Source organism: Physeter macrocephalus, chromosome 4 (assembly GCF_002837175.3).
Source record: "Physeter macrocephalus isolate SW-GA chromosome 4, ASM283717v5, whole genome shotgun sequence".
Taxonomy (NCBI): domain Eukaryota; kingdom Metazoa; phylum Chordata; class Mammalia; order Artiodactyla; family Physeteridae; genus Physeter; species Physeter macrocephalus.
In genome coordinates, this window is record NC_041217.1 from 136,647,000 (window position 1) to 136,670,221 (window position 23,222).

The window sequence follows — 23,222 nt, forward strand, 5'->3', positions numbered from 1 at the left end:
GAGATTAATTGAAGGAATACGAGAATATGTTGAGTCCCAGTGAAGGAAAATTGAAGGAACTCAAGTCAATCTTTAATTTTTCTCCTTGTTTCCGTATGTCTGCTTATCTTACAAACTAATAATCGTTTTCTACAAATGAGCAAATATTGTTATCAAATAACTGAGATTGTTCTCATGGTACTTTGTTTTGTTGGCTACGGATAGTTTCAAGAGCGTCTGCCTGCCTTATGCCTCTACCATCCTATAAGTTCCTCTAAGACGAGAATCGAGATTTCTTCTTTTTTTTCTTTCTTTCTTTTATTTATTTATTTTTTAGATGATCCAAAGTACTATGAGCCATTAACACTCAACACCCAGTTGTGACTGACTGAGTTTTGTGGGTAATAGAACAGTTGGTTGTTGATGGCACGGCCTTGTCCGGGACAAAGAAAAAGTCCATGTTGATTGGCATCTTCTGCCAGCTGAGTGAAGTCGGTCGGTATCCAGTGGTCAGCGCAGGCAGTGACATCTGCTGCCTCAGCTGCAGCCTGTGCCCAGAGCCCTCAGCATGCCTGGGTTTGCTCTCTGTGGCCCGGACACGAGGTACCTCCGTTCTGGGGTGCAGGATTGTTACACTCTCTCCTCCTTTCCCGGGTGCCCGATTTGCAAGCAGACCATGAGCTCCAGCAGCCCCAGTGACCATCCGCCTTGGCTCCTGCATGGATAATTTCCCAGGGCACAGGGAGGTTAGCATACAAGCGGCAGCTTGGATGGTTGAGTGAGGCCCATCCTGCTGCCCTAGAGCGGTCTGCAATCTCTCCTTGGGGAAATGCCTCTGTGTAGCCAACCCAGACCTCTGTGCTCACTGCCTTGCACTTAATTTGAAACTCTGGATGGAGTGAAAAGAGGCCACTGGGAGCCCATCTCATGAAATTGGAACCTGCGGTTCCACGGAAGATGGATAGCAGAGAGAGGCAGGGAGGCGCGCATCTCTGGAAGAATGACGCTGAGCCCGCGGAAGGTGTGCAGACAGGGAACTCGCCCCAGCCGGAGCTTCAGAAAGACCAGCCAGACGCCCCTGTGGAAAGGATAGCTGGGCTTTTAAATGAAGGTTTGCAAATCAACCCAACTCAGACTCCAACGATGGGGCCAGGGTGGGTGACAGATTCTCTGCTCAGAGTATCAGAACACATGCACTGACCATGGGCTGTCTCTAAAAATCCAGTTTATACAATCCCTCTAGCCTGGGGCTGCTGCCTCCTACTGACTCTGTGCCTTTGGACCATCGCATCTCCTCTCTCAGCCTGAGATTTCACCTCTGTAAAGGAAAAGGGTGGACTGATCCAGTAGGGTTTTCCATCATTATTTTTTTCATTACTGTTTTTTTTTTTTTTCTTAAATGAAATCTTCTTATATGGGCCCCGGGATGGAAGTCAGATGCAAGTGAAGCTGTTCTATTTGAAGCTCGGCGTCTATCAGGTTTGCCCTGCTCCTCTGGGGCAGCCCCTAGGAGACCCCAAGCTTCCTCAGATCTCAGTGTGAATATCATTCGATTAGATTATCTTCAGGTCCCTTCCAGCTCTGTCATTACACTCCCTGGTGGGGCAGCCACAGAAGGGTTCTCTATTTCTCCCACCTCTGTGGCTAGGTCCCTACAGACAAAGATTTGCGGGTAAAATCCCTCGGGACCTACAACAATGGGTGTCCCTGGTGGCTGACTCCCCCACCTTAGATTTCCTTGCCAGGTCGATCTCTGTCTGGCTGAAAGTTTAGTCTGATAGTCCCAAGGCCACCCGAGGTCCATACCCCTCGGGCATAGAACAAGGTTAATGGAACACCTGGGAGCTGCCTGCAGCTGACTAATCATGCAGGAGAAATGGGGCTGTGAGGAGGACCCAGCCCTCTGCCTCCTGCCACTCCCTTGATCATTGACATTGTGTCTCCCTTCTCCAGTGCCCATCATGTGTGCATATGACTCAGCATGGCCACCACCAAGCCCAGCACTGGATCATTGGAGAAGCATCTCTAGGTAGTCCACACTCCCTGTTCACTTTGCTCTATGCTGTGTGGACAGGGATCCAAGCAAGTCACTGGCTCTGAGGGCCCTTGACATGCTCTAATTCTAATTACCCAGGCAGAGCTCATGTCTGTCCCTTTAAGCCAGGTCAGCCTGATAACCAGGACCTGGGCCATACCCTCCCTCTCCACTCCCCAAACTGATAATCAGTGCAATCATCTCAGACCCTCTACCCCCATTCCCCAAATTTCCAGACTCTTAGGATGTAAATTAGTAGAATGTAACAGTTAAGAGCTTGGGTCCTAACATCAGACCACTTGGGTCCAAATCCTGGCTTTGACACTCCCCAGCTAGATGACTCAGCGAGTTATCTCGCCTTCCTCCTGCCCCCGTGTCCTCTTCTGTGAATTGGGGAGATAATAGTATTGATATTTATCTCATCACATTCTTGGGGGAATAAAGGAGTTCGTGCACATAAAGTGTTGCAATAGTGCCTGGTACAGAATTTGTTGTTCTTTCTGTTCATTGACCTCTGGTTCCTCTGGAAAGCTGCCTGGCCAATGAGGCAAATGGGGGCGGAAACCCAGTCCAAACTCTGCTTGAAAAGTCAAGAAATCCCTGGGTCTGGAGCTGGGCAGTATCAACCCCAAGTGGTTTTCTTTGTTCCTCCCAATTTACCCACCTAACAGGCAGTTCCTTTTTTCAAGTCACATGAGGAAACTGTACCAGGCTTGGCCCTGGTCATTGTTGTGCTTGGTTTTTGTTCTCTGCATCCTCCTTCATAATGACTCTGGAATTCACTCACCATCCTGGCTCACCCCTTTCAGAATTCCTCCTACAGGATACCAGGCAGCTTTTTGGGTCCCAATTTGTACTCCCTTCAGCTTACAAAAGGAGGGATTTAGATGTGGCACCAACCCAGGACAGATCTTCTACCAATAGGGCTCTATCTTCTTCTTACTTATTAGAATTGAGCTTGCCACACAAGTTAGCTAGTTTAATCCTCAGCACAACCTGTGATGTAGGTACTGATATCATCCCCATTTTACAGGGGATGCCCACCCAACATGCAAATTGGCAGCAAGGATGTGAAGGCCTATTTGACACCAGAGCTATGCTATCCTGCCTCCCGTTTAGAATGACTCTCCCAATGAGAAAATTGTAACCCACCGTCATCTCATTTTAAAACCAGGCTCCTATCCCATCTACACCGTTCTTTAGCAGTTTGTTTTCCAGACTTTTCTTTTCCTTTACATTTTCTTCATTGCAGTTGCCAAATGAGATTGATTTATACATTGATTTGGTAGCCCATATTTTTGCCATCATTCTATGTACCACGTATGCATGGAAAATTGGAAGCTGAGGGATTAGAACATGCATAGAGATTCTTGGAGCTCAAAGGGAAACATAGATGAGAAAGACAGGCCCCAGAAAGAAGAAACAATTAATCGGTATCTCAGTAAGTTAGTGAAATAGCTGAGATTCACACCCAGGTCTCTAGACTTCTTCATCTTTAAGGGACATGGATTTCTAACCCTCGTTTGAGAACCTTCTTTTCTGATACCAGTTGGTTTGTGCTGCAGCTTAATATGTTTAAACGTTGAAGCATTAAGCTTTATGTTACTTGCCCCAACCTTGTTTTTAGTCATGACTCCTTGTGCTATAATGACAACTTACTTATCCCTTGTTGTGGGTTGAATTGTGTCCCCCAAAAGATAGGTTGAAGTTCAAACTCCATTACCTGTGAATGTTCCCTTATGTGGATATAGGATCTTTGCAGATAAACTCAAGTTAAGATGATGTCATACTGGATTAGGATAGGTCCTAATCCAATGACTAGTATTTTTATAAGAGAGAAAACAGAGACGTAGAGTGGAGAACACCATGTGAAGACAGAGACAGAGACTGGAATGGTGCAGCTACAAGCCAAGGAATGCCGGGCATTGCTGACTCATGCCAGAGGCTAGGAGAGAGAACAGATTCTCCCACAGAGCCTCCAGAAGAAAGCAACCTAGCCAGTATACCTGGATTTGGGATTTCTAATCTCCAAAAGTGTGAGACAATAAATTTCCATTGCTTTAAGCCACCTAGCCTTTGGTAATTTTTTATGGCAGCCCTAGGTAGGAAACGAATACATCCCTCTGGAAATGAATCCTGTTGTCCATATATACCTTGGTAAAAAACAGTCATCATCTGATAGGGTCCTAATGGCAAGGAGAAAGCATAAAAACCAGTAAATGTAGGGGGTCAGCCATAAAGCTCAGAATGTGGGTTCCTAGAGCAATGGACAAGAGGGCATAGAACAGAGAGGCTGGGAACCCCAAAGGTCCTTTCTGTGGTGGCCCCTCTAAGCCGAAATAGGCTAGAACCTGAGTTAGGATGCACGGGTCTTACCCTCTAACTCCGTTTGCTCACAGGCAAGGCCATGGCGACCCAGGGGGCACTGACATGTGCAGCTTGTACCATCGAGGATGGGCTTCCCATTGTTGAAGCAGGGCCCACAGCGGCAGGCATTGAATTCCATCAGGTACTGGTCCAAGGCTCGCTGCAGGTTCTGGCGCTTGGTCTCCAGAGGCCCCAGGTTCGTGTGCCGCAGTATCTCATGGATGGGCTGCAACTGTGGGCACAGAAAGAACAGAGGGCCCCTCCCTGGGCTCTGTCCAGCTTCCCAGAGCCCAAGAACTGGCCTTCAAGCTTCTGGAAGGCCTGCTACATGCCAGGCACAGAGCCAGACACTCAACTTTATCCAGTTGTATTGGATCCTGAATCTCCCAACCCATGGATGAAGAAGCAGAGGCTCAGAGTGTTTGCGTGACCAGCTCAGGACCACACAGTGGGCCATGCTGAACACCAACCTACTTAACTTTGAAACCTGTGGTCCCAGAGGAAGACAAGAGCCCAGAAGCTGTCTGTGCCAACTCATCTGCCCCCCTCCAGCACTTTTAGGAATCAGGAAGAGTATAAAGTATTTATATGTTTGTGTGTGTGTGTGTGTGTGTGTGTGTGTGTGTGTGTGTGGTGTCTTTTATTGTCAACCTTCATTGCAGGAATTAATAAAGTCCTTAATGCAGTTGTGTTGCCACTGCTGAGCACCTCCCCTAATGGTGTGAATGTGGTGTTTGCCTGTGTGTATTTGAGGGTGTTGGGGGGATGATGGTGGCGGAGTCATTCACATATACCCATTCTAGGCAGGACTGTAGTCTAGGGTTTCTTAACCTTGGCACTGTTGCATTTCCTGCTGGACAATTCTTTGTGGACAGGGGCAGGCTGGCCTGTGCATTGTAGGGTGTTTAGCAGCATTGCTGGCCTCTACTCACTAGATGCCAGTAGTACCTTCTAGTCATGAAAACCAAAACTGTCTCCTGACATTGCCAGATGTCCCCTGGGGCGGGGGGATGGGGGAGTCAAGCCCTGGTTGGGAAGTAGTAGATGTAGCAAAGAGCATTGGCTCTGGAGCTAGAAAATCTGGCTTCAGATCCCAGCTCTGTAACTTCTTGCTGTGTGATCTCTGTCCCGTTGCACATGAAGCCTTCCTTCCTCATCTGTAAAGTGAAAACAGTAGTCCTACACTCCAGGTTTATTGTGAGGATTAAAGTTGAGAGATGGGGAAGACCTGTCACGCAGTCAGAGCTGAATAAATGCTGCTCACTTCCTAACTGTGTGGCCCAGAACTCGTAACTGCCCCCCCCCAAGCCTGAGCCCTGTTATCTCTAAAATGGGAATAATAACCTACTTCGTAGAATTCACGTGAGGATCTAAAGGAGTAATGAGTGTGAGCTACCACTGCAAAGAGGAAGAACGGTATAAAGTAAAGCACCATTTTTATTAGTTAGATGTGATGATAGTAAAAAAAAAAAAAAGCCTATATTTTTCAGATTGCAGGTATATATGGTTATCTTCAGCACGCTTATAAAGCTATATATTTTAACACATAACCATAAAATGAAATCTCTTTTCTGGATCTCTCACTTTACAGGAGAGTAACCTGAGGCTCTGAGAGGGGAGGGACTAGCCAAGGTCACACAGCCATTCAGAGATAGGACTGAGCCCCACTGGAGCAAACTCACTTCTCAAGAATCAGAGGTCAGTAGGGCACTCGCCATGCTTTGAATGGGTTCCTGGAAATGTGTACAGAAAGACCCGTGGCAAACAAACCTTGACCTGTGGCCAGGGGCTGTGGCTGAGGTCACCAGGCTGGTCATGTCAGGACTGGCTGGGCCCCCAGCCAAGGGGAGAAGACCGTTCCTGGAAGTTCAGGGAATTTGGCCCCATTGTTAGGAAATCAGTACAGAAAGGGCTGCCCCGGTTAAAGATGACTCTTAGCTCCAGGGAAGGCCGGGGCCATCGGGCAACTTCCCTTTGACCTTCCAGTGCAGGCCAGCACTCAGACCCCCATCTCTCCTTTCTTTTCCCCAAATCCTCATGAAGAGGATTGGGAAGGGCTGTGGAACTTACAGAGGGAAGAGGGTTGGAGAAATGATTCTTAAAACGTTAGAGCTTGAAAAGATATTGGCAACGGTCTTGTTCCCATTTTACAAATGAGGGGAAAGATTCAGAGAAGGCAAGTAGTGTGATATCAACACGCTGTAACATAACATATAATAATATATACCATAAGAGCATCATCACATAGCATGATTCCTATGTTCACTCAATCTAAGTGCCTGCCATAAATAGGCACTGCTAAGAGCTGGAATAGGCGAATGAATAAGACTCCACTCTGAGCACCAGGTTCCAAATAACTCCCTAACTGGCTTCCTCTCCGTGGCCATAGTCTGTCTGTCTGTCTGTCTGTCTCTCTCTCCTTCATCCTTCATCCCTCTGTGAGCATTTTCCTTTCAAAGCACAGCTCTATCTGTGTCACTCCCCTGCTCTATGACCTGCCAACAGCCTCATGTTTCGAATCCAACCTTCCAGGGGATATCACGGGTTGTGAAGAGATCATGAATGTTAGCGTCAGTCCGTCTTGGCTCCAGTTGGGCTGTGCCATTTCCCAGCTCTGAGATTTGGCCAGCTAACTCAACCTCCACAAACCTGCTTCCTCAACTGACATTTACTAAGTACTCACTTCTCTCTCCCTAACCTCGGGATGTAACATTTTATTATGCTCATATTACAGAGCAGAAAACGGGAGCTCAGAAAATGAAGTAACTCGTCCAAGGTCACACATCAAAAAGGTGGCTGACCCATGAGCCAAACTATATCTTTTTCACCCCATACCCAGGCTCTCTTTCCCAAAAGACAGAATTGGGTCTTCTCCAAATCACGAATGTCAGTCTTCCCCTTGGAAGTTTTGCTCAAGGCAAACAAAGAGCTCACCTCTTGACCATGAAAGTTTGTATGTTACTCCTGATAGCAAGTTTACAGTTTTGCCCAAATCACTAATAGCTTGATGATAGCAATTTTTAGACCCTATGTGAATTACAGGTGCATGAAAATGGCCCCTTATTTATTGGAGAAGAAATGCAATCGGGGTTAATCCCTCTGACCTCTTTCTTCATAGAGAAGAGGGTGTTATAATAGAGTTTTAGGTTTAACTGTTGGTATATATTTTAAAGAAGGAATGTATCCACACCTGGAATTTTTGTCTCTCTATAGAAAATGAGCAAGGTCAGGGAAAATGGGCAAGAAAACAATAATATTTTATTTAAAAGCCCAAAATATAGCTCTTTTTTTCTAATGAACTACCCTTGCATATGAATTGAATAGTGTGACAATACTGGTAGAACAATCCACTTCCTTTGCAGTTTGAATACAATTTTACTTCCTTTGTGGGGTTAGAGATTTAAGGCAAGCTTTCTCAACTTTGGCACTATTGACACTAGGGGCCAGATATTTCTTTGCTGTGGGCGGCTGTCCTGTGGATTAGGGGATGTTTAGCAGCATCCCTGGCCTCTGCCCACTAGATGCCAATAGCATCTTCTCAGTTGTGACAATCAAAAATGTCTTCAGACATTGCCAGATGTCTCCTAGGGGAGCCAAATTGATCCTGGTGGCTGGGAACCATGGCTTTAAGGCAGATGCTAGGATAGAGGGAAGAGAGAACTGGACATTAAGTCCAAAGGTCTGGGATCCAGGTACTGCCACATATGAGCTCTGTGACCTGAAACGATTCGCTTGATGACTTGGAGCCTCAGTTTCCTAATTTTTCGACGGGGAGAATCCCATCTGTGCCAGAGGTCATTGTGATGAGATCAGGTAGAGCGGGGGCAGCAAACTATAGCTTGACATCATACTCAGCCCACGGCTTGTTTTTGTAAGGCCTTTGAGCTAAGAATGATGTTTACATTTTTACAAGATTGCCAAAAAAAAAAAAAAAAAAAGTAGAAAAAGAAGAACTTGTATGAAAGGGACTGTATGTGGCCCACACAGCCTAAAATATTTACTATCTGGTCCTTTACAGAAAAAGTTTGCCAACCTCCAACTTAATAGATGTGATTTTTAAAGTCTTTTATGTATGTGAGTTATTTTTATAAGGTGGCTTAATCCTGAAGAAATTCTGGGACTACCAGTGTAAAACTAGGCCCTGACCAGATGCTAAGCTTGTGATCCCAGCCCTCCTGTGGCCTGAGTCTAGAGTCACGTATCCCTGTAGTCAGACGGCGAAGGCCACCAGTTCAGCGTGCCGTTACATTTAATCTTGTTCTCTGATGGGCTTATAATAAGAAATATGAAATCATCTGGTCTGCTTCACTTTCATTCCTCGTGAACGTAGAGTTTCTTCAACTGCGAAAAGACTTACCTCAAAATCAATAACAACAGGATTATACTTTAATGACCTCCCCCAGGAACGGTATGTAATGATGCTCCTGTCTTGTGTCAAGCCACCTCCCGAGCCAGAGCTGCCACCTTGCACCAGAGAAATGATGTCTTCCACACCCGCTGTCTTCTTGTCACCGACTGCCATCGAGAGAATAACCACATTAGCTCATTCCTAAAATGCCAAGCTCTGCTGATGAGATTTGGAACAAAGTTTAAGTGCTCTCCTTAGAGCTGTCTCCTCTTCTTCTACCTTGCTCGGTTAACTAGCAGGACAAGGCAGAAAAGAAGCACCAAGACTTGGAAATAGATCCATCCTTTGGATTAGAGCAGACACTGGGAAGACAGCCCAGCCCAACATGGAGGAGGGAGAAGATGGGAAAATGGATGATGATTCATTCATTCATTTATTCAAATATTTATGTCAGATGTTTACTTGGTTCCTGCTATATGCCAAATAAGTGCAATCAAATGTTGTAAGTGCTATAACAGATTTCTCTCTCAGTAGGGGTGGGGTGCAGAGAAAGGTGTGGTCAGATCTATAGTAGCAGTGGGGAGGTGGTCAGGAAAAAAGGTGAGTTATCTAGAAGAATGGATAAATCTTGGCAGGTAAATGGAAGGAGGAGGGAAGGGCATCAGAGAGAAGGAGGATTTGACTTAAGGCCCTGAGACATGAGTAGCCCAATGCAATGGGAGTAACTTGAACCTCGTCTACTCATCCGCTGAACTATAAACTATTTCGTCACCCCTGCATCCTCTGTGTCTCCCACCTGGAAAAAATTACTCAATACAGGTTGAATGAATGAATGAATACATGAACACTCGTAGTGACCTGTGTGGGAGATATTACAGAATATTCTTGTACAATCCTACTCTAATAATTATTCTTTGAGCTTGGATTTGGTAACCACATTTTTCTCTCTCAGCAAACTTGTTTCCTCCCTCTGGACTGTACCTGATGGGACTTTATCCAACAGTCGACTTTCCAGGTTCCATCTGCACATTCTTTTCATCCCATCTCTTACTTAGATCTTTGTCTAGTGCTTGAAATCTAGGAGGGTGCACCATACAAAGTCAAGTATTTCTAAGGTGATCTCAGCCCATGCAGAATTCAAAATAAGGCCACGACAGGTCATTGGTTTGGGGTATTCAGCAGATATGCAGTATGACCATTGACTGAAATGGAATCAGTTGGTGGGGTGGGGGGAATAGTGTACATGCCCCGATTTTGTGTCCAAGGGAAAATCTGGCTTCTCTTTTTGGGAAGCCCATTACTAAATACTTGCCCATTTTGCCACCTCCAAATTTTTTACAAGCTTCTCCTGATAAACGTCCTCCAACTTGTGTTGTATCTGTATACTCATAGTCGATGCCAAAAGAGCCTCCAAAGCATGTCTTGATATCATTGCTGGTAACACCTGCAGCAGGGAGTAGAGAAACATAGAATGCTGAGACGCTGAAAGACTGTGAATAGGGTGCAACCAGCTCATAGTAGTAGCTCACAGCTCACTAGCTCACAGTAGTAAAAGCTAGCTTCTATTTTGCAGTCTAAGAGATCTGGGTTGAAATCCTAGTTCTTTAACCCAGTTTCAGTGTTCTCTTCTCTCTGGTTCCAGTGCAGATATTCTTGAAATGAGAAGGAATATGTATTGCACACACTAGTTGGTCAAAAGTGCTTGTTCCCTTTCCTTTGCACATTCTCCACGGAGCCTCCTTGAGACAGTGATTCTATCTCATCCATCTCCATATACCCCTGTGCCTAGCACAGTGCCTGACCCAAGATCGGCACCAATTTTACATTTGTTGCCCCCTCCTCTCTCCTTTTTCACCATCTTTCTAAAGTCTACTCAAGCTCCAATTCAAATATCATTTCTTCCCTGAAGCATTTTTGGATCAGAACACTTGCCTCTTTCTTCAGAGATACCCATGTGCTTTGTTTAGGTCTGAATGATCATATGTGTCCCAATTCTTTTTGCCCAGGTCCTCTTTGCACCCCAGAGAGGCCAGAGTGCTGTCAGAAGATGGATAGATCTCCCTGGGGAGGCTGCTTGACTTCTGGCCCCATGAGAACTGTGAGGCCTACATTAGTTGTCTCTGTCTCTATCTGAGGAGTTGCTGAGGAATCTGCATTTTGCAGATGAGGAACATAATTCTCAAAGGAATAACATCATTTTTCCCCGATCCCACAGCCTGTAGGTGAACAGAACTAGGTTTCCAACCCTTGGTCAGCTGGCAAGATAAGGCTAGAAAAGCAGACTGGAGCAAGATATTGACCATTGCTGCAGAGTTCAGCTCCCTCTGTAGCTAAAGTCTTCTGAAGGTTGTGAACTGGAGTTTGCACTGACAACATGTCATTACTTTTCACTGCAACTATTACAATAATTATGACCAGTCAGTGCCTTATTCTGGCAACCACAAAGGAAAAATAATTTAGCTTGTAATTCAGTTAAGCTAAGGATTAGATTCAATATTTTTAAGGGAGTATCGGGCAGCAAGTTTACCTGCTGGCCTTCGCATGAAACTGCAGACTCTATGGGGTCAAGGACTGGCATCTTATTCACCACTCTCTTGCCAGCCTAGCAGCACAATGTCTGCCATGGGGGAGGAGCTCAGTGAGTATTCTCAGAATAAATGAAAAAAAATGAGTGAATAAATGAATGCCAAGAGTCCTTTGGTAAGGGCTTCTAATGGAAAGAATCTTACAAGTCAGGAATCCTGAATTTAAATCCCAGTCACTCAGATGAATGGATAAATAAACTATTATAGATATAATTATATATAAATATATATAATTTTTATATATAATATATAAATAAAATATATAATTATATATAATAACAAATATATAATTATTATATGTATAATTGTGTGTATATATGTATATACTCTCTACATATCCCACATATATACCCTATATATATATATTCCACATATATACCCTATATATATTCCACATATATACCCTGTATATATATCACACATATATATATCACATTTATATAAAAAAAATTATTCAGCCTTAAAACATAAAGATATCCTGCCATTTGCAACAACACGGGTGAAACTTGAAGACATTATGCTAAGTGAAATAAGCCAGACACAAAAAGGAAAAAAACTGCCTCATCTTACTTATACGTGAACTCTACAAAAGTCAAATACATAGAAGCAGAGAGGAGAACGGTGGTTGCCCGGGGTGAGGAGGTGGGGGAAAAGGGGAGATGCTGCACAAACTTGTAGTTATGTAGGAGGAATAAGCCTAGAGATCTAATGTACAGCTTGATGTCTACAGTGAATATCAATAATATTGTATTGAATACTGGAAATTTGCAAAGGGAGTAGATTGCAGGTACTCTCGTCATACACACGTAACTATGTGAGGAGAAGATATGTTAATTAGCTTGACTGTAATAATCATTTCACTTTATATGGATCAAATCATCATGCTATATACCTGAAATATATACACATTTTATTTTTCTTAAAAAGTAAAACAAAACGCGTCCCAGTCCCTGACACCCTGTATGAGCTTAGAAAAGGCCCATGATCTCACTGGGCCTCAGTTTCCCATTTATGGAGAGAAAGGGTTGGACTTGCTCATCCTGAGACCCCTTTCACCCCCAGCTCTCTGTGCCTCTGTGCACAGCAGTTTCTGAATAACTGAGCTGAGAGTGCCTGGGAGAAGTGATGCTTTAAGCACCAGTACTCAGCGCCAAGCACAGGGTTTCTTCTGCCATTTCCGTTCAAGTACTTTTAATTTTTAATGCACTACTAATTGAGGGAGATTTAGCATATTTAATGGTTTTGATTAAAAAATGCTTCAACAGTGATAAACCAAAGTGGATGAAAGGAATTCACGGGCAGAAGCCAGAGTGATTACTTAGGTGAGTGGTGTAGTGCTGCCCAATTAAAGTGACGGGCCGGGCCGATTAGTGGGGGCTGGAGGATGCCCGTGGAGTGATTATGCTCATGAAGGGTCTGCAGACAGCCTGCCATGCGCTACTCGGAGAAGAGAATTCCAGCTTGATTTCAGCAGCACGGCTTGACTGCAAAGAATCGCCTCCCGAGGACCCTGAAGGAGGGTACCAGCCAGCAAGGGGAGGTCTGTGACTTAAGAATCATACAACATGAGGGCTAAATGATCCTTAGTCACCTACCCCATACTTCTTATGTTTAGTTGTGATGCCCTTGGTTCATAAAGATTAATTATCTTGCCCCAAACCACATAGCTAAAAAGAACAGTGGAGCTGAGATTCAAACTCGTCTTTCTTGCTTAGAAGAATTAACTAATTCTATTTATTGCATCAGACTAAATTCTGCTGAAAAATTTAGTAAGCATCCACTATGTACCATCCCAGGCACACTGTGTGTTGGACAAGGTAGACACTGTGAGAATAAAACTGGTGTGGATAGGATGCAAATCTAAATTACAAGGTTCTGGCCTTGAGAAGCTAGCAGGTGTGGGGCAATATAGTAAATGGAGACGGATTTGTATCCCGAGAGTTGCTTATTTCGTGGAAGACAATTTTTCCACGGATGGGGTGGGGGGATGATTTTAGGATGATTCAAGCGCATTACGTTTATTATGCACTTTATTTCTATTATTATTACATTATAATATATAATGAAATAATTAACACAACTCACCATAATGCTGACAGGAGGCAGAGCTCAGGCAGTAATGCAAGCGATGGGGAGTGGCTGTAAATACAGATGAAGCTTCACTCCCTCGCCCACCGCTCACCTCCTGCTGTGTGGCCTGGTTCCTAACAGGCCACGGACGGCTACCAGTCCGTGGCCCGGAAGTTGGGGATCCCTGGACTATAGGAGCAGGTGGTGCTCTGCCAGGGCTCCAGCGCATCCCATCAGCTCCTTAGATGTCAGCTTTGGACCAGATCAAACTGGCGTTTGTTTTAGACTTTCGTGCTCAGTATGACAGGAGTCGATGTTTGCCGAACCTGGCTACATATTGAGATCGTCTGGAGGGCTTATTAAAAACACAGGTTCCGGGCTTCCCGGGTGGCGCAGTGGTTGAGAGTCCGCCTGCCGATGCAGGAGACACGGGTTCGTGCCCCGGTCCGGGAAGATCCCACATGCCGCGGAGCGGCTGGGCCCGTGAGCCGTGGCCGCTGAGCCTGCGCGTCCGGAGCCTGTGCTCCGCAATGGGAGAGGCCACAACAGTGAGAGGCCCGCGTACCGCAAAAAAAACCAAAACAAAACAAAAAAAACACAGGTTCCTGAGCCCCACCTCTATCAATTCTGATTCTGTATTTCTGAGTAATCAGCAATCTGTATTTTAAGTAAGTATCCCAGATGAAGCCTATGCAGTGCATCTGGGATGAGGTACTGAGTACCACGGTCCTGCAGAGGACCTCTGGTGGCCTGTCACAAAGCTGGCCTCCATACTATCCTAGTCAATGCCTTTGTCAATGCCTTGGATATGGACTTAGCAGCCACACTCACTGTATCTACCCAGAGGAAGAAAAAGAATCAGGGTCCAAAAAGCCCTCAGAGGGCTGATGGACAGACAGAGCAAGCATAGCAAAATGAGACTAAGTTGGAAAAGTTGTAACATCCTGTCCTGGGGATAAAATACCAAGTGCGTGAGCACAGTAAGGAAGAGAGCCAGCTTAGCAGGAGAACAAGAGAAAAGGCCCAAGGCTTTTAGATCACTTTCAGCTCGGTAGGGCAACGAGGCCAGGTGAAAATGATAATAAAGTAAAGGCGGGGATAATCTCATTCCCTCTGCGCAGGTTAGAGAAACCCGGAACCTAGTGCCAAGTTCTGGGAGCCACACTTTTAAAAGGAAATAAGAAGACAGAACATTCGTTGGACATCATCCAGCCTCTTTGAAAAGAAGGGAATCCTGCGTGTTGTGCAAAAACGTGGATGAACCTGGCGGACATTATGCTAAGTGAAAGAAGCCAGTCACAGAAGGACAAATACTGCATGATTCCACTTAATATGAGGTATGTAAAGTAGTCAAACTCATGGAAGCAGAGCATAGAATTGTGGTTGCCGGGGGTTGGGGGAGGATGTGGAATTGCTAATCGACGGGCATAAAATCTCAGCTATGCAAGATGAGTAAGTTCTGGAGATCTGCCAGAATATTGTCCCTAGAGTGAAGGATTCGGTATTGTACCCTTAAACGTTTGTTACAAGATTAGATCTCATGTTAAGTGTTTTTACCACAATAAGATTTAATAAAAGAAGAAAATGGGGAATGAGTGAATGAGAAAGAGCATATGAGGGTGAAGAAATTTAAAGCCAAATCCTTTGGGGAATGTTTGAGGGGATGCAGGGTGTTTACCTGAACAAGAAAGGAGAGGTTTCTCTTTAAGAGACGTCAGTAGAATTAGATTCAGCCCTCCTGAGGGTTGTCTTGAGGAAGAGGAATTAGGCTTGTTTGTGTGGTCACAAGGGCAAGAACTAGGACCAAAAGGGCAGATTCTACAGGGAGGGAGATAGATTTAGGCTCAACTTAAGGTAAATCACCACAACACTCAGAGGCCAAGGAGATAGGAGTTGTTTCATGAGGCAGTGAGATCCCCATATCTGGAGGGTCCCAAGCAGAAGTCCTGTTTGCCTGTGAGTAGAAGCGCTGGCAGAATTGACGCGATGTCTTTTAAGAGCTCCTCTAAAGCCAAGATCCTGAAACTTTAAGAAACACACCAGAACACCTGAGGAGCATTTGAGATAACTTGGATACATCCTTAATGATTTCTTATTGTGTCCCAGGTATCTGGGAAGTAAAGAGGGCTAAAGGGAGTGTTTGCTGTCGGTGAGCTTACAGCCAAGTGTGGAGACATGGACAGGTAAGCTGATAGTTCTTGTACTGTGTGATGAGGACTTTGAAAGAAGGCAGCAAGCTCGGGGCAGTCTTCCTTAGGGGGGGTCAGAGGAAGGATACCAGAGGCAAGTGTGAAAGGATGAGTAGGGATTAGCCAGACAAAGTGGAGAACATTGAGAGCAAAGGGAGGCCACGCGAAGGCCTTGTGTCCCCAGCAGCAAGAGTCTACTCAGAAAGGCCAACATGGTCTGAACTCCAGAGTGGAAAGGAAGGAGATGCAAATCAGCCAAGGAAGTACTGGGAGACCCTTGGGGTCCTTCCCACTCTAGTCTGGTCGCCAGAGGAGCTGTTGGGCCCGCCTGGCAGGCCAGGAGCCCGGGGGACACGTCTCTGGCCACCATGTCTACTGCTTGTTTCACACCTGGTCTGGGCTGTGGTGCAGGTGTGAGAGCTGTCTTCACATCTCCGTGGAGATACTGCATCCGTGTGGGTCTGAGGCAGAGCCAGGCAGCCTTATTTCTGAGGTGCCAGAATCAGCAAGTCTGTGTCATTCCTCAGATGACAAGCATCAGGTGGAAAACAGCAGGTGTAATGCATTATTTATCTCTATGCAACAAACAGATGCCATTCAGGTTGCTGTGATCTGTGTGCTATGTTGCTTTGCTATGTTGGTTGCCCTCAAAGACAAGCTCAGAAGGGAAAGGAAGAATCATATAGCCTATTTCATGCCATAACATTGGGAAAGATGATTGTTTAATCTGTGGCTGGATGAGCTGGGAAGCGTTGGCTAACTTCCCTGCCCCCTAGGTGCTTCTGTGTATCCATTAAAACACATGCTTCTCCACCTAGAGGGGTGGGATAGGGAGGGTGGGAGGGAGATTCAAGAGGGAGGGTGCGGGAGTCCAGCTCCTGCAGGTCAGGAATACCCGAGGGATGGACAGCGTCCATTGCCAACCAATAATGGTCAAGTATTACTATTATTACTGCTGCCAGAAATGCCACAGCATACCTAGACTGGGCTGTTGTTTCCTGATTCTGAACTGGAAAAATCGGAGAATATGGGAGGCTGAGAAGTTTGTGAACACCAATTTTCTTAATTAACTTCTCTGCAGGATAAACTGTACTATTAACTGAGAGGGAGTGAATTAAGAAGACGGAGGGAGCAACATCCACATTATGTGCTGGGCAAAGATTTTCTAGGCGTTATTTAATATTCACACATCATTCCACAGCAAGTACAATTAGTCCCATTTTAGAGATGAGCAAATCAAGGCTTAGATAGTTTCAGTCACGTGCCCAAAACGATACGATAAGTAAATAGTAGAAAGGGATTGAACCAAGGTCTGTGTCCAAAGCCCATTTTCTCCTTGCCACATTATATCACTTGGGGAGAGGGAGCTAAGGGTGGTCCTGGGAGTAATTCGGACATTATCACACCTTTTTCTCCTTTCAGGCTGAGGCTGTTTTCAGTGATAGAGGTGGAAAGTCAAAATCAGGACAAATTCAGGAGGTTGGTGCTGAGAGTCTCAGTTCCATGTGTATGCAAGTGACTTAAGGGGGGTGGGGACAGAGCCAAGACACCAGGAGTCTGTCAGTCAGTCAATACCATCCATCACCGTGAAGCCTGGTTGTCATGGTAACTGGGGATAAAGCCTGGAGCTTGTTAGAATCTAGTGCCTGTCTGTTCAGGATGATTGGTTGGTTAGCAGACACAGCAAAAGACCTTTTGGGCCAGCCCAGACTACTTAGCCATGAATATAAGACCCTTCACAGTTAGGTTCCTGCCCACCTCACCATCCTCACTGTTCAGTCCAGCTGAGACTCTTTAGAAATCCACGCCTGATTCTTCAGAGTATAAGAGAAGCTTCAGAGGCTGCCCAGCACCTGTGGGTTTAGATTCTGAACCAGCCCTGCTAGAAAGACACTGAGCCTCTACTGTGAGTCAGCCTCAGCCTGTGGACAAAACTCCAGAAACACATCATTCACAAGATGCACTATGGAAACAGGCAGTTGTAATAGTGTGATATACAGAGAGCTATGTCCTGGGTACACGGAAGTATTGGGTCAGCCAAAAAGGACGTTCGAGTTTTTCCATCAGATGTTATGGAAAAACCCAAACGAAATTTTTGGCTGACCCAATACCTAAGACAGGTTCCCAACCCTGAACTGGGGAGACAGAAAGACTGTCTGGAAAACCCTCTCTAAGCAGAGACCAAAGATGAATAAACATTAGCCAGGTGAAGAGAGGGGGAGGAGAGGGGAGCAGTGTTCTAGGTAGAAGGAACCGCAGCAAGAAGAAAGTGAGTATGATTAAGTCAAGGGACCAGCATTTAGCTCAGTACAGCCTAGCCCCGCGGTGGGCTGGAGGGTAGAGCAGGACCAGCACATGCTCCCTTGAATGCTGCGCATCTTGTCCGGTGGCAGGGACCCTCCTGGCTCAGTGTTCACCTTGGCATGGCTCCAGCAGCTTGCCGTTCTGCAGCCTGTCATCCTCTCTGCGGCTCCCTGGAGGCCAACACTGACTCCATTTCCAGGTTACTGATACCAGCACTCGTCCTGCCATAACCCAACCACTGGATTGTTCTCATGTATGCACAGGCCTCAGGGGCAGGCCCTCTACAAAGAGTCTGGCCTTTGGGTGAATCACTCATCTCCTACTACTCAGCCTCACCACTTGCTGCTTCAGCCACTCCCATGCAACTCTCTCCTCTTAGAAAGCTCCAGCTGCATTCTCCACCAGGCAAGCTCCTACTCCTACTAACTTCAGAAGATCAGGTGTGAGTGTCTCTGGAGTCTAGAAAATGGGAGGGGAAGAAAGGGTGGTTTGCTCCCTCCTTTGTGCTTCTACTGTATTTATTTCTAGTCAAGCATTTATCGCATTGTATTATTCTTAGCCCCCAACTGACTGCACATTTCTCCAGGGTGGGAATCTGTGTGTGTTTCACTCCTGTGTCCCTGGAAATCCTGGGTTCTCTCTGAGTATTTACTAGAGGAGTGGATGGATGGATGGATGGGTGGAGATTAGATTATGAGAAGGGTTTTCCTCGGAGATTGTTTCCTGCCTGCTACTTTGGGTAAGAAGGGAAAATGCTCTGCTTAGAACCTTCCTGGAAGGGAATTATAAGCAAACATCAATAATATGTAAATGTGATGGAATGTATGAAAAATTTGAGGGACTTAATTTATACACCCGTCTCATCCCAATTACTCTCCATACACAGCTTAATCATCTGGGCTGCCTTTGTCTCATGCTACTAAAGGAATAGAAAACACATAGCTCAGGGGCCCTTAATCCCTGCTCAGACCCTTTAGGAATCCACCCCTGACTCTCCAGAGTGTAAGGAAAGCTCCAGAGGATGCCCAGGTTTGATGGGCTTGGATTCTGAATTACCCCAGCCAGAAAGATACTGAGGCTCTACCATGGGTCAGCCTCTGCCTCAGATAGACATCACTAATTGATCACAGTACTTTCTGCCTGAGCCCATGTCTGGTGTCACAATCCTCAACTCAGTGGTCCCGGTAGCATTTGCTATTAAAACCACCTGCCATTGGTGGCTTAGATACATTTTCTGGCCTATAGGTCTTTAAGTTTCGCTTTACTGAGTGCCATGGGTGCCAGCACACCATGCTTGTTCTTGGCTCTGTGAATGTACCTAAGCTTCAGAACAGACCATCACAAGCTGATCAGTTTAACCTTTAACAGTTCTCTGTGACAATTCCCAGTCAAGGGTCAAGCTGACCCAATATTGCCCTTAGGAGTGAATATTGAGTATAATACCCCGTTAGGTATTTTTAAAACCTGATTTAACCACTTTCAAAGCTATCGCAAGCAGTTTAATAGTTTTTTAAAAAAGAAAATAAGGGAAATAAATATCCAGAGGTACCACAAGAAGCACTGAACTGGGAATTAGAAATCCTCATTTCAAACCTTACTCTGCTTCTAACCAGTGGTGTCACCTTGGATGTGTCATTTATCTTTCAATGCCTGGTTTTCATCATTTGTAAAATGGGTACAGCCATAAAACACAGCTCAAAGCATTGCCAGGAAGCTTAAATGGAATGAGATGCATGTAAGAACTCAGTATGCTGCCTGCCACAGAGTTAGAACTCAGTGAATGCTTGTTTTTTTCATCTTCATTTAGATAAGCTGTTTCATTACATGAGACTTCACACACCTATCTTGGCAGTTATTACTCACATCTGCCTCTACCTTTCCCCCTTGACCACCTTCCTGTGATGGTTAATTTTATGTGTCAGTTTGACTGGGCCAGGGTGTCCAGACACTTGGTCAACATTATTCTTTTTTTTTTTTTTTTTTGGTCAACATTATTCTGGGTGTTCCTGTGAGGGTGTTTTTGGATGAGATTAACATTTAAATCGGTAACCTGAGCAAAGGAGATTGCCCTCCCTAAAGTGGGTGGACCTCATTCAACCAGTAGAGGTTCTGAATAGACAAAAATCTTACCCTCCCCTGAGTGAGAGAGGATTCTTCCTGCCTGACTGCGTTGAGCTGGAAAATTGGCTTTTTTCTTGCCTTCGGACTCAAACTAAAACATCAGCTCTTTCTGGGTCTCAAGCCTGCCAACCTTCAGACTGGGACTACACCCTCAGCTCCCCTGATTCTCAGGCCTTTGAAATCAGACTGGAACTAAACCATTAACTCCCCTGGGTCCACAGCTTGCCAAATGCAGATCTTGGGACTTGTCAGGCTCCATAGGTATGTGAGCCAATTTTTTTTATAAGAAATCTCTTTACATATATATGTAAAGTATATGGAGAACCCCAACTAATATACTTCCTAATGCCTTCATTATGGCTATTGATGACTTTCCCTTTATTCAAAGTGATAAGATACATGTCCACAGTCAGTGGAGCACACTGGGTTAAGACAGTGTGTCGAATGCTTTTTTGACTACCCCCAAAAGTAAGCAGTACATTTTAGATCATGACCCAGTCCAGTTATATCCAGCTAAAATAAGTTGCAATACTTAACCATACTTTGTGTGATGCTCTCTGATGATTTCCCTCTTATCGTATTCTATTTCATTTTGTTAAATGCTGGTCATGACCCACTAAATTTCTCTTACAATCTGCTAATGGGCTGTGGCCTGCAGTTTGAAAAATCCTAGGTAAAACATCTCTGAGGCATTACAGCATGTTGGTTAACACCACAGGTTCTCACGTTGACTTCTGGCTCCACCCATAATAACAAGATGACCTTGACCTTGCACCAGTTATTTAACATTGCTGAGTTTCAGTTCTTCATTTGTAAATTGGGGATTATAGTATCCTCTTTCCCGGTCTTTCCTGAGGATTAAATGAGATAGTGCATTTAAAGTGCCTAACTCAGTGTCTGCCACATAATGAAATGTTCATTAACTGTTGGCCATCTTACCAGTACTGCTAGAGTCTAAGCCCCTGGAATATAGTATCAGAATGAATGACAGAAGTGTGGGGAAATGGTGTGGGACAATACACAAACTCTACATCAGAAGACCTTAGTTGAAAACTAACTGAATCATGTTGAGCCATTTACTATGGGTCTTTGGACCTCAGCTTTCTCTCTATAAAATTGGGAAAAATAATAATACAATTCCTCATAAGCTATTATGAAGATCATCTTCAATACCAGATGTGAATGATTATATTTTACCAACCTTAGGAGTTTTTATATGTAAATATATTTTATTAGAACCAGTTAATTCTAAGTACAGTGAATAAAAAGATAATTTGTTAATTCATTTTAGGTAGTAATCAATTTGGTTGTCCTTTAATAAGTCATCCCTGACTATAATCAGATGATTATAACAGAGAAACCCCATTGCCTTCTATATGAGATAAGAGGACCCATGTTGGTATCTGGACAGTGCTTACCATGTTTTGTGTGCTTAATAAATGTTGAATGAAAAACTGAAGGAATGAATGAATAGAGAAAAGGAAGATGGAGGAAGAGAATGTAGAAGTATAATTGACATCAGCTTTAGTGAGATTTTAGTCATGTCCCTGTGACTTTTTCTACCCAGTGTGTTAGGTGGTAGACCAGTTGGCCAAGGAACCCAGCTAGAGGACAATGATCAATAACTGGCTGAATGTACTGCACTCTCACTAGAAGGATCTTTTCCAGGGTCACTGTTATCTGGCAGCCATCAAGGGGAGGCATAATGGAATGCAGGCACTGATTTAGGCAGAGTTGTTACCACCTTGAAAGATAGTGATGAGAATTCAAATTGACCTTGATCAATGGGAGGAGCAGTCCCTCCAAAACTGGATGAAGCTCTAGAGAAAGAAATGAATGACCTTGATTTAAAAAATGGGCAGGTGGGGGAGCAGGCATGATTGATGAGTCTCCAAGTCTACAGCAGAAATATTGCCCACTGCAGGCTGGACATAATGATAATGATTTCCCTTCCATTTGAGCAGTGTTTCAGAGCTGACCAATTGCAGAGCCCTATGAGATATGTTGTCTTATTGTCCCCACTTTACAGATGAGAGGACAGTTAACATTATAGAGTTAATAACTGGAAAGCAGGGAATAATAAATATGGTAAGAGTAACATCAACATAGTGCAGCAATAATAGGTACCATTTTTAAACTCTTACTATATGCCAGGCACTGGGCCACCTGATCACACAGATTGTTTCATTTCATATTCATAACAGTCCTATGAAGTATTACTGTCATTGTCTCATTTAGGGAAACAGGAAACTGAGGCATGAAGAGGTTAATTTGCTTGAGGGTCACATGGTTGATAAGTGATGGAGATGAGATTTGAGCCCAAGGAATCTAAATTAGAACCTTTTTCAGCAATTGATGCTTATCGAGTGCTCATTAGAGCCTGAGCATTACAGTAAATATTTTCTGTAGATAAGTTCACTTATTCCTCACAATTACTCTATAAGTTAAATGCCATTAATACCTCCAGCTTAACAGGTGAGAAAATTGAGACTTAAAATGATTAAATAATCTGCTGGTAATCACACAGCTAATAAGTGACAGAACCCATGTTTTCAAACACTAAGCTATCCTAATATCCTGCATTAAAGGGAAAACTACCTACTTAAACACTTATCATGCAAGATGTACTTGGAATTATTCTCAAATAAACCCTTGTTATCATTCCTATTTGGGTCTTGAAAAAACTAAGGTTCAGAGAAATTAGGTACCCTGATCAAGGTCATGCAACTGTTAAATGGTAGAACCAAGATCCCCACCCAGATGTGTCTGACTCCAAAATCTGGATTCCTTGCTACCATCTGCCGACATATTTTTTCATTCCACAGTCCTTGATCAAATGATATCTGCTACTTACATTCCCACCTAAAACTGTAAACCATAGTACTAACTACCGTTTAGACCGTGTTTTATTTATCACATGCTTTTTAGAGTTAATTCTCATAAGAGCCTTTTGCAGTAGTTTATTATCCATACATTAGTTATGGGAAAAATAAGACTCAGAGATGCAAAGTTTTAGCTTTCAAATGGCAGGACCTACATGAAAAGCAAAGACATCTTTGTAAAAAGAACTCTTTTTACTACCACATTGCCTAATGGCTTTTATATGGGGCCATGAAATGCTACTGGCTTGTCACCAGCAGAGCATCAATAGAAGTCATGTTTTGTAAGGTCTTTGCAGAGCCCTTTCAATCTGGCCCCAAACTATAGAATCATGAACTTTTAGA

The 23,222-nt window shown here is 44.4% G+C and overlaps 1 protein-coding gene across 1 annotated transcript in view; it reads right to left on the bottom strand.

The window, feature by feature from the left end:
• Window positions 1-477: 477 nt before the first annotated feature.
• The window catches only part of C8A (complement C8 alpha chain), a 67,220-nt gene continuing 44,475 nt past the window's right edge, over window positions 478-23,222 (bottom strand). Inside the window, exons 8-11 of the mRNA XM_007104582.3 lie at window positions 10,031-10,173; window positions 8,739-8,885; window positions 4,391-4,613; window positions 478-694 (exon numbers count right to left, since the gene is read on the bottom strand). Of these exons, the coding sequence (XP_007104644.2) occupies window positions 543-694; window positions 4,391-4,613; window positions 8,739-8,885; window positions 10,031-10,173 (665 nt within the window). The 3' untranslated portion in view covers window positions 478-542. The remainder of the gene's footprint in view (window positions 695-4,390; window positions 4,614-8,738; window positions 8,886-10,030; window positions 10,174-23,222) is intronic.